Source organism: Hyperolius riggenbachi, chromosome 3 (assembly GCF_040937935.1).
Source record: "Hyperolius riggenbachi isolate aHypRig1 chromosome 3, aHypRig1.pri, whole genome shotgun sequence".
Lineage (NCBI taxonomy): Eukaryota > Metazoa > Chordata > Amphibia > Anura > Hyperoliidae > Hyperolius > Hyperolius riggenbachi.
In genome coordinates, this window is record NC_090648.1 from 132,550,542 (window position 1) to 132,567,221 (window position 16,680).

A 16,680-nucleotide genomic window follows, 5' to 3' on the forward strand; every position below is an offset into this window, starting at 1 on the left:
AAGGACCCTATGGAAGAACAATTCATGTGCATATACATATGCATGCATGAGGTAACAAGAAGCCCATACATGTGCTGTAACAGTCCAAGTGGATGAACAGCACATGCAATCTAAATAGCAAATGCACAGAAAAACAAATGCATGGAAGAAGCAAATGCACAGAAAAAACAGATGCACAGAAAAAAAGTTTCTTATAGACTAGCGTTAGCCCAAAATCTCTCTTCTTGCGTATCACGCATTGTAAGAAAAGGGGATAGAATTTACATCTTATTATTATTTTTACAGTTTTCCCTTCTCATCTGCTGATTTGAAGTTACTTGAACATGCTCTGAGCTGCACAGCAGTAGCAAAGGGAGAAGAATGGCTCGGCTAATGAAATCAGTCACAAAACTCTCCAAGCTCATGCAATATGCAGGCGTCACATTCTCTGCAACATCTTGCTTGTAGTACAGTGTAATCATAACTGCATATGCAAAATAAACCATCTCGTCTCTAATTGTACATATTGTTTAACTTTTTATTATAATGAATAATAGTAATGTCTTAACAGGGCTTTTGACAAAAGGAGAGGAGACAATATGAACGGCTGTAGTCATTCATGTGTCTGGCACAGCAGCATGCCAAAATGTGGCCCTAGTTCAGTGGTATTATATAGAATTGGCCATGTGTTTTGTTGATACTGGAAAGATACAGGCTCATTCATAGTTAATGTAGAGTTTGTTTTCTTATATAGTAAAAGTCAGTTGTAATGCGGTGTGGAGGCAGTGCTGTGCAGGCATATTACGACAGCCTACTGTGCTCATTGCGAGGAAGGGATAGAGGAGGGGCGCTCACGTGGTGGGGGGTAGGTGGGCAGGCATGTGCGGTGTTGCGTGGCAGGTGGATGCGCAGCAACTTAATAATATTTCTCATCTTGTTACAATGTCCCCTATAAATAGGTGGGATATAGCAGTCAGGAAATGAACGATTAATAGTAACTTATTTGAAGAAAGAGAAATGGGCAAGTAAATTTAACAACATTTGTAAGGATCAACCCATGGTGACTAGATGGATGTGTCAGAGAATCTCCAAAAAAAGACAGGTCTTGTGGGTTGTTCCAATTATGCAGTGGTTAGTACCAACCCAAAGCTGTCCAAGGACGTGTCCAAGATGAATTGATGCATGTGAGGGCTGAAGGCTAGCATGTCTGGTCAAATATCACAGAAGAGCTGGTGTAGCATACATTTTAATACTGATCATGAGAGAATGATGTCAGAACACACACATAGCTGAAGTTCTGTCTGAGTGCTCATGCTGACAACTGTCCACCACCAAAAGTGCCTAAAGTGGGTGCAACAGTCCTCACAACCAGATCATGAAGTAATAGAAGAAGGTGGTTGATGAGGCTGATGCATCACATTTTCTTTGGCCTCCAAATTTGCCAGATGTGAAGGGAACTGAGCACCTGTGGGATGGGCTAGAAAGTCAAGTGTGATCCTTGGAATCTTCACCTTGCAACTTACAAGGCTTAAAGGATCTGCTGCTAACGTCTTGGTGCAACATGTCACAGAACATCTTCCAATGTCTTGTGGAGTTTATGGCAGAGTGGGTGGCACAAGGTGGACCCAACACAACATTAGATACTAGGAAGGTTGGTGATTGAATGCTTTGGTTGATCAGTCTAGATGGGCAGATGTTTCAAACAACAATAGTAAGACTACTGCTTATTCTCACTGCTTTTTTTCTCATTATGATTTGAACAGTGGATGGTTTAGGGGCATGTTCCACTTACCCTCATGGAAGGCTTCACTGCGGGTAGTAGTCCTTTTTCTAACATTTTTAAATTGCCATTAGTGCTTATTGACACCTATAAATATTTTACAGTAAAGGGGTGAATTCTTTAACACTTCAGTTTCGCACACCAAAATCATTGGGGTTATGCCCACTCTGAACACTGTTGCTTCCTATAAAGCCAATAATGAAACATCAGCAACTTAGGTGTAAACTTGATCCTCCTCCTAAAAAAGATTTCAAGGCATGATCATTCAGGACCTGTTTGCCCTTTACAGGAGTGTAGAAAAGATTGCTGTATAACTTTCAGTTCAGTGTTCCTATCAGTGGTTTGTGGAAGTCTGGTTATACTCGTGTGGTTGCCATAACCCTGGTTTCTAGGACAATTGTTAAACAGCTGCAGTGAATAAAAGCATAATTCATAGAAATATAGTAGATTCATTAAAGGAATCTATGATCAATCTCAATCGACTGCAGAGCATGACTTGAAATTAGGGATGGTCGGAAATGCCGATTTCTGACAATCCCAATTACTGATTTTGCAGATTTCCGTTTTCAAAATTAGAATTCTGATTTCCAAGGAGTCTTTTTTTGGTCGTTTTTTGTATTCTCTGATTGGCTAAATGATTCCAAGTTGACTCTGCATTCTCTGATTGGTCTAATGCTTCCGAATTCTGTGATCAGGCTAAAATTGCAGTATTTCCGCAGACACCCAATTTCCAAAAAGTCTTAATTGGGTAATTTTTTGCATTCTCTAATTGGCCAAATACTTCCGAGTTCTGTGATTGGGCCAAAATTACAGAGTTGCAATAATGCAATATTTCCGGGAAAATCCGATTTCCGATTTTTAGTCCTGCAGAATCCGTATGAGCATCCCTACTTGAAACTGCCTCAAAACTACCTGTTTATTGAGATAAAAAAACAAACATAAATAACATTAGCTGTTTTAATACCTTTTGCTTCATGTGGTGGACTGCATTGCATTTTTTCAGGCTTCCTACTGCTTCTCTTAAGGCTCACCTCATCTCAAATGTGTTAGAATTATTATCCTTCCGCTGGCTGGAACTAGTAGACTCCTGGTGGCATTGGGCCATGCAGGCTGGTTGGAGGGCAGTGTGGAGCCCATACAAGGGCAGCACTGTTTTTCAATCCAGCTATAGCCGTTCAAGTTGAGTTTCAAGCTGCTAATATAATAAGTAAAACCCATGATCCAAGCAATTCTTTACTGCAGTGTAATTGGCTGCCAACACTGGAGGTACATATTAACCTCACAGTTGTTTGTGAAACTTTTGTAAAGCTATATGTGAGGTTCTGCATTTTCTTTTGATCTAAGGCGCAAAAATAAACACAAAAAAAACAACTTTCTTGTGCTGTTATTGAATGGAAAACATGACAACTTGCTCTGGTGCCAGATCAAATAAAAGGCAATCTTGGGTAAACAGGTGTTGGGGTTAATCAAAGCTAGCTCGTCGAATGACACAGGAGAGAGGAGGCAGCAGCTTCTTCTTTGGTATATGGCAGCGCACTATCAGCCACCAAACTCTGCATGGTATTTGGACGTACGCTTGGCTGAGCGCTAAGCTGAATTTGATCATTTCCAGGTTAATTTCACATTCTTCTCAGGGATGGAAGCAATGAGTAAATAGATGTGGTTTTAGAGATAGCAGGGCACATGCAGGAAAAACCAACATGCCCTTAACGCATACTGTCCTCCTGACACGCTATGTGCACTCTGGGCCGCTGGCCGATACACAGCTGCATTTGCACTTGAGCTCAGCTGGTTGAGGGAAACAAATTGAATTAACTGCAATGCAGCCAGGAGATGCTAGTCCTTATCACAACACTGTTATTGCTTTTTTATTTTTGCCTGAGAATGCTCCTCTTTCAAAATATTCTCCATTTTATCACCATGATCACATTACTAATATTAAAAATCATATTTCTGTCCTGAGAATAATACATCCAGGGCACTGGGGGAAACAGTCAAGGCACTTATATGCAGAAAAACTGTGTTATGAAATAAAAATATTGAAAATATTAAAACAGGTCAATTCTGCAACGGATAACATCACTGTGGTTCTCAAAAGTAGGTTTCTGAGACACTAAATGCTAGTAGTGGATTTCACTATATAGTGCATAACTCTTAGGGCCCATTCACACTTGCTGATCGCAAAATGCTAGCATTTTGCTAGCGTTTTGCTCTGGTGTTTTTTGGCGATTGACGCCAAAAAATCACCATTTACACCTGGCGATTTTTAGCGATCACGTTTTGCGCTTCTATAGCACTAAAACGCAATCGCCGGGAAATCACTTGAAAATGGTGAAGGCAACGCATTTGCGTTTAGCGTTTTTGGGCGATTTGCGGCGATTAGAGCAAATTGCCCAAATGAGAATAGGCCCATAGACTTTTATTACCCTAGCACTTTAAAAAGCGCTAGCGTTTGAACGTTTTGCCGAAATTGCTGGCAAAACGCTCAAGTGTGAATGGGCCCTCAAAGCAGCAGGGGCAGCCATACAATCCCAGGAAAGAAAAACACACATACCACTGTATATAAGTAAATAAATACTTGTTTTACTTGCATATGTATTGTACTGTCTGCATTTCGATTTCAGTGAATTTTATGAAGTAAATAAAGAGAAAAATGTTCCAGACATTTTCCATCCTCCAAGAAACTGCACTGTCATATCTAGCTTGCTTTGTAAACATATGTGGGCACAGCATAGATCATATTTCAGCAGCTTCTGCAGAGGGGTGAGGTGTATTTTCCTTCTCTTCCTCAGTCTGTCACATTGAACTCCCCTCAGCCCTCAGTGAGGAGCAGGACTGTGGGATCGGAGGTAACAAGCTTCCCACTCGTCGGCAGTGTACCAGAATAGAGCCAGGCTGACTGAGATAAGATTCATAACATCAGAAACATTCATGATGATATTGGAATGAAAAATATTGTTTTCGTGAAAAACACGATACTGCAAAAAGCTATTTTCATGAAAATGTTCTCGAAATAAAAAATAGCATTTTTGATGCGAACTTTACTTTGGCGAAAATTTGCAAGCATTACTGGTGTGTAGGAGAGGAAGAAGGATGGGCTTGCTGGTCTGTGCTCTCAGGTTAAAGGTCTCTTTCCACCGCAAGTGGTGAATGTTCATATGCTTACTCACACACATGATGTTTAGGTCGTTGATGTTCTTTACTCATTCTGAGTGCAGCGCTTTTCTTGATATGTGTCTTCCTGTGGAGAGTGGATTGCAGACAGTGACCCACCTTGACCTTCCATCTTTAGCTAGACATCCACCTCCTGAGAGGAACGTAAGGGTTATGCATCACTGCACTGTGTCTCTTAGGCCTATCCCTTCCATGTTTTGAGTCATCCGTCAATAGCTCCAACTTGGCATGCTAAAACAGTTCTGCAGACTGCTGATTGTCGACTGCTTGGGGATCTAAAGGATTTGCCATGAAAGAGGGCAGAGACAATTTTTTATTTACTTTAAACTGACTGTTCTGCACCTGGGAGGAAGAGAAGGTCATCTAAGGTTACTCATGCTGAGACATCCATCCACTTCAGCTTCAATATGTAGTGTCTGAAAGGGAAGGCCAATACATGCCTGAAAGGATAGACTCGATTACAGGTTTGTTGTGCTGGAGCTGGTCAAGAAGCAGCTCTATTCTGTCCCTAATCGTTACCAGCCCATACTTCTTGTTGTTATTAATAATATTAGAACAGCATGAAGGTGTCTTATCTTGACGTGTGCGGCACAGCCCACAAGCAAAGTCACAGTCTACCTTCACAGCTGGAGATTATGCATTAAAGCACACACAAGGAAAATCAGCTGTATAGTTTGTTTTTCTTTTTCTTTTTCAGTGTAGTATAAAGGCCCATCTGTACTCAAAAGTAAAAGTCTGATATCTGGGCTCTGGCTGCCTTACTTGTTAACATATTGCTCTTTAAAAGGGTATGCAGCCTGCTGGGGGCAAGGAGTGTGCTGCCCTGTCTAACAATAGTCTGTGGGAAGGAATCCAGCAGCAAAGTAGTGCTAGGAGCTGGGGAGGGGTGCAGGCAGCATACCATTAAACCTTGGAAGAACGGTGTGTTAGAAGTAAAAATCTGACATCAGTGCTAGTGTTGTAAGTCCAGTATTCTCCGCCTGGTCTACCTGCTGAGTACAGTTGGACTTTAACACAAACTATCAACAGCCTTAAAGAGACACTGAAGCGAGAATAATTCTCGCTTCAGAGCTCATAGTTAGCAGGGGCACGTGTGCCCCTGCTAAAACGCCGCTATCCCGCGGCTAAACGGGGGTCCCTTCACCCGCAACCCCCCCCTGCAAAATAAACTACCCAATTGGTCGTAGATTTTGCTGCTCCTAGAGGCAGGGCTAACGGCTGCAGCCCTGCCTCTAGTCGCGTCTATCAGCGGCGCATCGCCGCCTCTCCCCCGCCCCTCTCAGCGAAGGAAGACTGAGAGGGGCGGGGGAGAGGCGGAGATACTCGCTGACAGACGCGCGTGGGGCAGGGCTGCGGCGGTTAGCCCTGCCTCAACCCAGAAGAGATCCCCGGCTGCACGGAGAGGATTTGTGCTGTAAGGGACCCCCGTTCAGCCGTGTGATAGCGGCGTTCTGAGTTCTGAAGCGAGATTTATTCTCGCTTCAGAGTCTCTTTAAAGTGGACCCAAATTACAAATACAACATTTCAGAAATAAAATCTATTTTCTAAATTATAATAATAAATAGCAGCCTTTTCTTCATCTGCATGATGACAAATATAAAATATTTTACATTCATTGGAGGAACCCCTCCCTTCCTTTCATATTGCCGGCACAGAATCCGGCAAACTGGTGGAGTAGCAGGTGTCTGGCAAAGGAGGAATTGCTAATGGCTGCCACCTGTATAACCCTAGATATGAAAAGAGAAGGGTAAAAACCATGCACTGAAATGCTTATAAGCTTGAAGGAATGTTTATTTATCTTTGTATGTGTCAAAGTGGTGCAACTAAATATTTTGAATTAAAAAAATGTTTGGTTTGGGTCCGCTTTAAGCTATGTCATAATCTCTTCTGGCTACCATGATTCAAAACTAAGGTTTTAGTGTATTATTATTATTATTATTATTATTATTATTATTATTATTATTATATTTTTAAATCTCCTGAGACAACTGTATGTTTAAAAAAAAAAAAAAATAATAACAACAGGTATATTTCAGTTACAACGCTATAACAATAGTTCATGCAGTTTAATATTTAGGTTAGAACGTTCTGTCACCCTTGACAACCCAAAATATGAATAAAGTTGCTCACGATTAAAAGCGATGTGGTAAACTGTAGGCTATCAAGCTGATGACATTTGAGCACTGATCTGTGTTATATGCCCTACAGTGCATTGACACAGTTTTACCTTAACTGCCTTGAGATTATGTAGATAACCACACTATGATATGCTCTTCTGAAAAGCTAATGTACATACCGTGAAGCTCCAGACCACTGAGTTACAAACTAAGCTGTTTCCCTCTGTGATTGCACACTAATGTTTAAGATGCCCTAGATGATAGCATTGCTCAGAACTTCATTATATTTACTGTGTATTAAACTTATAAAAAAAGTATAGTTACAGGTCTAATTATACACTAAATGCATACATAGGCGGTGGGAAATTTGGGAGCAGGGTAAAGCCGAAAAACAACTCACCCTGCTCCTGTAAAAGTCCCAGGGGCGTAAATTACTATTCCCCCTCCAGGCCGCCATTGACACTGGGGAAAGATGTAATTCGGCTTCCAGCTATTGCTGGTGGCCCGAATTACACTATTTTTTATAGTAATTTGGATTCTGTATTTTGATGGCACCCAAATTACGGACTGAGCGGTGCTGGCTGTGACCAAATTTCCAGTGCCTTTTTTGCCTGAATCGCCACTAAATTCACAGCTTTCCCAACAATGAGAGAGAGAGAAAGAGAGAGAGAGAAAGATTTTAGTGTAAAAACATTTGGAAAAAAGACACAACCTTGCCACACTTCTAGTTAAACCTTTGAAAACCTCCCAGGTAGGCAGATAAAAATAAATTATCACTACTATGCTATGCTGTGGGAGACAAACACTACAATAATTCAGAGACTGGGCATAGCCTTTAGAAAAGTATAAGCACTTTCTTGTAGATAAATGCATTTATTTATAGATCTGTACATAAGCCTTAAAAAAGGAACAAGTGAGACAAAACGAAGTACAGAAGGATTTGGTTTCAACAGAGGTACTGTTCCTCCAAACTTGGGACAGTTGTAAGGTATGATATAGTTTCTTTTTCTCCACAATTCTGGCTGTTTCTGGATGCAAATGGCACCTGTATACCAGTAATCAGGGATGCTCATCCGGATCCGGGTACCCGGGTAAACCCGGGTATCCGACCATTTTTCCCCTATCCGGGTCGGATCCAGATCCGGATACCTGGGCCACTATCTGGATAGCACTATCCGGATTCTATCCGGATAGCTAGCTGCATAATCCGGATACCCACGGGTATCCGTCCAGATATCCGGATCCGGATAGTGCAACTAGTAAGTAGATGATTTCATTCTGCCAATCAGAGGGCTCCCAGCAGAAGCCCTAGCAACCAATCACAGAGGGGAACCCTGGCCAGCCCCACCTGACCTCATTGATCCAATCAGAGGCCTCCCAGCCTAAGTCCTGGCACCCAATCACAGAAGGGAACCCTGACCAGCCCCCCTGTATAGCAAGGAGGGCTGGCATGATGAGACAGATTGTCCTTGCTTGTGTGGCTGGCTGGTCACTGACAGACTTGCTCCAGTGCTGGGCTGGCTTAGCAAGTGCTGTATACAGTGATAAACCTAAAGCTTTGAGTGCTAAACACCTTCACTACACTATTGTTCTATTGTGTTTTTAGCTAACTAGCTTGTAATTGTTTGCTTTCATTCACTCAGTTAGCTCCTGTCTGTGTCTGTATCTGTGTAGGCCAGCAGGACAGTATAGGGAATAGGAGGATTACTGTGTTATTGTATTGTAGTTAGTACTGCAGTTAGTTGTTATGGCGGCGGCCTGGCGGGTACACACAGTGCGTTCCCGCACTCGATTTTCTGCTCGATTCCCGTCTACTCGATTATTTCCGACATGTCCGATTTGCGTTTCGATGGATCGTTAGGTCGATTCGCATGTAAAGTATGCCAAATCGACCTAACGATCCATCGAAACGCAAATCGGACATGTCGGAAAAAATCGAGTCGACGGGAATCGAGCGGGAAATCGAGTGCAGGAACGCACCGCGTGTACCTGACAGGCCGCCACCATAACACAGTGTGCACTGTCTGTCCTCTACTCTGCGGTCTGTCACTCCGTGCTGATTTAATGTAAAGTCCAACCCCGATTTTATTAAAGTAAGAGTACCCCACATCATCTGGTGACATCATCACGTATAAGTTGTACTATGTCTGCTGGCACCGGCAGCTGGGGGAGGGGCAGCAAGGGCAAGAGGACAGGGAGCAACATTACAGCCACCCTCAGAAGGTCTGCCATGTCAGTGTCGATCCCAGCGGGCAGCCTACCCTCAGTCAGCGAGCTTTTCGCTCCAGGCGCCGCGATTGAACTCAGGGCTGTTAGCCGCAAGGAGTTTGAGGAGGAGGATGTTCTGGATTTTAAGGAGGGGGGGTGTGATGTTGATGATGGGATGAAGGACCGTGACTACCATCCACAGGATGGGGATGTCAGCTCTGACTCTGAGGAGGAGGATGCGTCGGTGGGTTTGGCATGGAGGATCAGCATTGCAGACAGTGGCCGTGGAATGCGGGACCCACCACATCCTTCTGCCGCTACCACCAGCCACACCACTCAACCCCGAAACCACCACAGGGAGAAAAGCCGCAGGCCGCAGGAGAATCTATACCTCCCCAATCTGGCCGCCACGGTGCCACAGGCCACTGCTGCTGATACCGCCACCTATATTCAACCCAAAACACAATTGCGGTGTCATTTTTTTGGAGGTGTCTGGGCTGAAAACTGTCATGTCCCAGTTGTGCGATTGGACTTTGGACACAATGTGGGCTGCACGACCGCTGTCTGGAACCTAGTCCTGATGTTAATTGACAGCTTTTTTTTTTTTTTTTTTCATTTTATGTCCACCAAATAATTAATTAGTATTTCCCTTTAAAAAACATGATGCTGCATGCATCATTTACCCTAAAAACCATTTTAAAGCTATTTAAAGGGCACTTCCGGGTTTTCTATCCAGATACCCGAACAGGTCGGGTACCCGCGGGTAATTTGGTCGGATATCCGGATCGGTTCCGGATATCCGCAAGGTCGGATCCGGAAACCCGGATCCGGATATCTGGGTACCCGGATCCGGATCCGGGCTAGTAATAAAAAGCACTACCCGAGCATCCCTGCCAGTAATTAATTTAAAGAGGAACTTCAGTACAAAAGGGAAAAAATAAATCAATACATTGCAAAGTGAGAAATTAAAAAAATAGAAGAGAGATCAAGAAATGATTGATATTTGCCATGTAATGTGTTCATATTGTTTGATACACAATGAGCCTGTAAGTCATCATACTTACTACTGGCAGACATGAAAACACTGCATAAAAAACACAAAATCCAGGCTCTTCACCTTGAGCTAGGACATTTAAACACTTGCATATTTAATGGGGAGGTGCTGGAAGGGGTGTGGCAAGCAAAACAGCAAAACATCAAAATGAACTTCCGCACATTCAAATTCTCATGTGAATCCATTCACAAAAACCATGCAGCAATCAATGCTGTCCCTACAGCTAAGTTAAAAGCTGGGATCTTTGTTACCAGAATAAAGTCTCTTGCGTAGTCACATACACCGCGTAGAGGTAGCCCACTGTCGTATGTGTCCTAACTCTGGCCCTGTAACATGCATAGCACAAACATGCAGGCATTCAGCGCATCAAAACCTATCTAAGGAATAGGAGCACATATCCTTAACGTCCTCACTGGGACAGATAGCGCATCTAACTAATCCTGCAAGGGAGCTGCTAATACCTACATATGTACCATGCGAACACACCAGCAAGCTGTGTGTTAAGATCACTAATATAGGAATAGGGAGAGCACTAGATAAAATCCTAGCCACAAAAGGACCTATCCTATCAGGGAATGTGTCTCCTGCTGTTACTTCTGGGGGGGGGGGGGGATGATGCTTATGCCACTAAGCCTATCCATACTGGCATGACATAGCGCATATGTGAATTTTGGGTGCCACGGAAAATCAGACACAGGAACAGTGCTGATATGGTACAATATTGGTACATTTACAGATACTCTACTATTCAAAGTGTTAATATTGGTAATTGTTGGCGTATGTTTTACTATAGTTAAACCTAACCCTATTCTAACACAGAACCCACAACAGCCTAACATTAACATTGCCCCCCATCCCCCCCCCGTGGTGCCTAAACCTAAGCCTCCCCTGGTGGTGCCTATCCCAAAGACCTGGGACTGGACCGAGGCAGTGGCGAGAGAGTCTCCAACCTTAACTGACTCAGCTATCATTACCCTATTGTGTTTGAAGCAGAGAGAAATAAGAAAAGGGGATACATGGCAGTGACTGCAAGCCAGATAAGTAGAGATTAAGGTGTTGGTAGGGTTGGGTGGCCCTGGGGTGCCTCTTAGTCTGATAGCAATCAGTGTGTGACAGCTGGGGTGCCAGGGATAGAGGGGCGCACTGTGGTGTCTCAGCCTTGGGTGCTGGAGGACCTTGTTCCGCCTCTGGTGTTGGTGTCTAACACTAAAGACCTTGGTGTCTAACACTAAAGACCTTCCTTGGTGGTGCCTAACACTAAGACCACTGCCCCACCCATGGTGTAAAAAAATGGGGAAAAACAGCGAAAAGTGATATTTACCCCCCTTTGGTGGCAGCAGAGAAAAAACCCTTTGCCTGGAGTCCATATTTTCCTTTTCGTTCCAATTTGCCAATATTTTAAATTAAAGCCTATGGCAATGCTTGATTTCCCTGACACCGACTCAGCTATGCAAATAAAATGCCTATGTGTCTTTCAGGCTCTTGGTGTTTACAAAAGAACAAAAAAAAAAAAAACACCAAATCTGGCAGACTGCTGAAAATGTGCAGATATCCACCTACAATCATCTGAGTATGGTGTAGATCAGTTATCTCATTAGAAGACTATGCCAACCTCTGCATTCTTTTCATAAGAGACTAGCAGGACATCATCCAAATGACTGCACTTCATTAACATTCATTGTGCTTACCATTACGCACACAAATGTTCTATAAAACTCCCTAACAAATTCACATGTTGTAAAAACACAATAAAAGTTACTCATCTAATACTCACAGAGAGATGCACAGAGAGCCTCTATTGATTAGCTGACTTCATTTATAGCGGCCGTTTAATTGATGTCACAATTAGTCATGAGTTATAATAATATTGCAATTACACAGCTACAAATGGCCAATATTGAATAATGTTTATTGAACAAATGCTGCCTGTGAAAAGAATCCTCGCATTAGAAGAGAATATGCATTCATTTCTACAAATGGGGATGTAATGATGTTTTAAGAGGTTTTAACAATGCAGATTGTGCCAGTGAATTCCGGACATCTCAGTCTTTCACTGATACAATAGGCACTGTTCAAAGTATTGAGCTATGCTGAAGGCATGGAACAGAGCTACAAATCTTACAGAAAGCATAACATATTCTCACTGTAAAAAAAAGAAAAAGAAAAATAAGCATAATTGAGAAGACAAATAGGACTCAAAGCACCAGAGCTGCAGCCACTAGGTTGCGCTCTAGGCAGTAGCAGTGTTAGGGAGTCTTGCCCAATGTCTCCTACTGAATAGGTGCTAGCCTACTGCACAGGAAGAGCAGAGGCTCAAAACTCAGGTCTTGTGTGTCAGAGGCAGAGCTCTTAACCAGTACACTTTACAGCCATCCTAGAGAACAAGTACTCTCTGTGAACATCATTTTTTGGGGTGTAATATCTCAAGGATGTTGTGGGACAGTTGTATTCATGCTACGGTTTTACCTGAGAACATTGCTAATTAATATCTTAATTTTATCTCTCAGCTGTGCCAGCTGGCTGCCTCAGCAGAACAGCTAATATGTAAACATGTTTGTTTAATCCTATGCCTGTTTCCAATAAAGCAGGAAGTAGACATTCTGCAGATTTATTGCAGGATTTGTAACAGCTGTAACAAAGAAATGTTTTTCTTTAAAGATTATCATGCTGATGCTTATCTTTTAGAGCAGAGAGGAAGTTTTGAGTTCAGGTCCGCTTTAAAGAATATCTATGGGCAGCATGGTAATGCTATGGATAGGACTCTCTTGCCTTGCTGGGCTGGACCCCCGATTCAAATAGCAACCAGAGCAAAATCCGCATGCAATTTGTATGCTCTCCTCGTGTCTCTGTGAGTTTTCATTGGGCACTATGGCTTCCTCCCACATCCGAAATACATACAGTTAATTGGCTTCCCCCTAAATTGGCCTCAGACTGTGATGGACATGTGACCATGAGATTAGATTGGGAGCCCCTCTGAAGGACGGTTAGTGACAAGACTATGTACTGTGTAAAGTGCTGCTGAAGATATCAGTGCTATATAAATACTAAATAATAATATTGCAAAAATGTTTTTTTTTTTTATGTTTATACTTTTTGCCATCATTGTTACAACTTCAAAGGATACTTTGCCTTTCATTGTTTCTTTCAAGTCAGTTTTTCTATGGAAAAAAAAAGTGTTGTGGAGGACTGTACTAGTAGCAATAGGGGTGACTTTAACTGATTGCAGCATTCAAATGTGAAAAAAATGCAAATGTTTGTAAAGATGTATAATCACAGAATTATGTATGCATAAATACAGTTATTAATACACATCTTTACAAATCACCAGTCATGATCTCTCCCTCTAGTGCCTGGCATCTCCTGCAAGTCACATGATTACACACAAGATGAGGAGAGTAAGATGCCAGGCACAAGAGGAAGAGATGAGTGGAGAGGATGGTGTACAGCGCTGGACTCTAGTGGGGAAGTAAGAGGAGCATGGCTTCTGCTGCACTATTCTCTGCATTACACACTGGGATGGGGGAGTGCAGGAGGGGGATGCGTGTCAGTTCACAGGGGTTGAAGCTGCTCCTCCTTCCTTATGATGTGATGGGATTGTGGTGGTATCGGTAGGCCATTTGTATAATCGTGTTGTTCGTATCTTGGCCGTTTATAACTTAAGTCAGGAACTCCCTGTACAAGCGAACAAGATGGTAGCTGCCAGCACCCTTTTTTCCTGCTCTTATGTTGTTATGTAAGTATGAATGTAAAAGGGCAGCAGGAAAAAAGGGCACCAGCGGCTAATGGAAGAAGAGGGCGTCACCATAAACTCTTATGCAATTATCGTTACTAGGGATGATCGGAATGGCAATTTCCGATTCTGCGGTAAATCCGCATTCCGCCATTGCCAATTACCGATTCCGCTTTCCGCTACCAATTTCCGCATTCCAAGGCGGAATTTCCGCCGGAAATCGCAGAAATTCTGCCCAATTTTAACATCGATTTTTTTTTCAAAAACTATAAGGTCTTTTTGAAAACTTTGTTTTGCATCTTGTTCACAAGATTCTGTTTAATAAACCCTGAAAATTTTGTGTTTCTAGGGCTTATGAGGGCTTTGCTATTAACCGCTAAAGTCGGCGGATTTTTACTGTAATGTAAAATGCAGAAAATAGGCAGATGCAGATTTTCTGCATTTTACATTACAGTAAAAATCCGCCGACTTTAGCGGTTAATAGCAAAGCCCCCATAAGTCCTAGAAACACCACATTTTCAGGGTTTATTAAACTGAATTTTGTGAACAAGATGCAAAAAAAGTTTTCAAAAAGACTTTATAGTTTTTGAGAAATTCGATGTTAAAGTCGGCAGAAATTTCCGCGATTTTCGGCGGAAATTTCTGCGATTTCCGGCGGAAATCTGCCTACCGCACTTGCATTACCAATTTCCACATTCCGATGTGGAAATGCAATTTCCGATCGGAATTTCGGAAATTGAATTTCCGCGGAATCCGAATGAGCATCCCTAATCGTTACTACTGCGCAAAAAAGCAGAAAAAAGGGCGCCCGATAAATATTGTTAACAACATTAGAACATTAACATTTTTGAAGTATGTTATCATTTTCGAAGCGTGCAACGTTATAGTTTTTGTCATATTATTTTGTTTGTGTGTACAGACTTTACGTTATCAAAGATATCATTGTTTCTTTGTGTAAAAGGGTGTTTCTGCAGAGGGAGTGATAAGGGTTAGGCACCACCAGGGGGAGTGGTTAGGGATAGGCACGAGCCGGGGAAGAGGTTAGGGTTAGGCAACACCGGAGGGGGTTGGTAGTAAGGGTTAGGCACTACTGGGGGAGGGGTGGTTAGGGTTAGGAACCACTGAAGAGGGGATCGTTAAGATTAGGCACCACCAGGGGAGTGGTTAGAGGGTTCTGTGTGAGAGTAGGGTTGAGTTAAGCTGTATTGTTCAAATACGTTATGATTTTTAACGTTAATATAATTTCGTTATCAACTCCTGTATTTTTTTAAAACTGTATCTAAAGTTAACCAATTTCGTTAACGATGTTTATTGTTATTGAGATTTCATTATCCACCAGCGCCATTTCAGTATCCAGCCGGGTCCTTTTTTCCTTGCACCCTTTTTTCATGCATGCATGCATGTAAAATTATGTATGTATGACTAATATATAAATGTACAATGCAAATATAATTAAAGTAAAAAATTATAACTATTATTTTTCATAATACACCTAATTACGGCTCGGAAGTTGGAATAGAAACGGTAATCCATTCCACACCTGACCGAAATTTTGAGTGTTATCGAAATTACAAAAAATTCTAACTAAGTTACTCGAGCATCACTATTCTCTGATATGCATATCAATGCTAGGATGAAAATCTTTTAGTATATGATGTTTTATTGCTCTGAATATATAACATCTTAAAATTAAACATTTTTAATAAACACATTTTTGTGTGTATATTGGAGCATAGATGCAGAACTGCACAACTTCAGCTGTCAGAGCATTACAAGTGATACCAATGCTAGTCCAGCTGCTGGCAGGCAATACACTTGTTGCTCCTCGGCAGAGCAGCAGTAGGGCGGTGGGTTGCTCAGATCTGATTTAGTGCTCCCTGTCATGTGCCATGTAAGAAGATGTGCTTTATTGATGTCTGTACTAGTCAGGCATTCTCTCCCTGATTCTATCTCTAAGCTCCATCTCGTTATTTTCCAGGGGTGAGCCTGTTGATCCCGCATGAGGCGATTGCAGAGGACAACTCATGGGAAATCTATATGTCAGTCAATCAAGGGGAACCAAGGTAAGGCAAGTGATGGGCACGTGTTTATGGGAACAAACAGAAAAGTCTGAAATGAGAAAAGTGTTCTTTGTTTCAGGTCAGTGATACACAGTGATTGGAATGGGAGCCTCAAATGGCTTTGGTTGAATCTCAAGGCAAGCCTTTAAGATAGACTAGAAGTGATTTCTTTTTATACAGTTTAGGTTCAGTGATAAATAGTTCGTCAAAATTCTATGGATACTCATATGAACAGAAAAAGACCCCAGTACTCTGGGACTCAACAGCACATGGTAGCGTACTCTGTATTCAGTACTGTTGGACTCTATTGGGTGTCTGGATAAGATATTAATTGGTAGTGCTGTTCATCTGCATTCCATCCATCATATTTACATATGCCTTCAAGCACCACTAAATAACATCATACAGAGCAATAAATCTTTAAATGGACCTTTACAGCAAAGGAAACATGCTACAAATTAGGACAAGGTTAGATGAGTGTTTTTTATGCCCATTTAGCAATGAACTTTAAGTGTACTGAACTCATTTAATGACATTGAACAGGAAATATCTGTGTCCATGCTTGGCTGTAACTCAGT

General features: G+C 42.1%; 1 protein-coding gene across 1 annotated transcript in view; it reads left to right on the plus strand.

Moving 5' to 3' along the window:
- Positions 1-16,680, plus strand: part of UNC5D (unc-5 netrin receptor D) — an 868,705-nt gene that overhangs the window by 716,668 nt on the left and 135,357 nt on the right. The window contains exon 11 of the mRNA XM_068273557.1: positions 16,021-16,105. Coding sequence (XP_068129658.1) covers positions 16,021-16,105 — 85 coding nt within the window. The remainder of the gene's footprint in view (positions 1-16,020; positions 16,106-16,680) is intronic.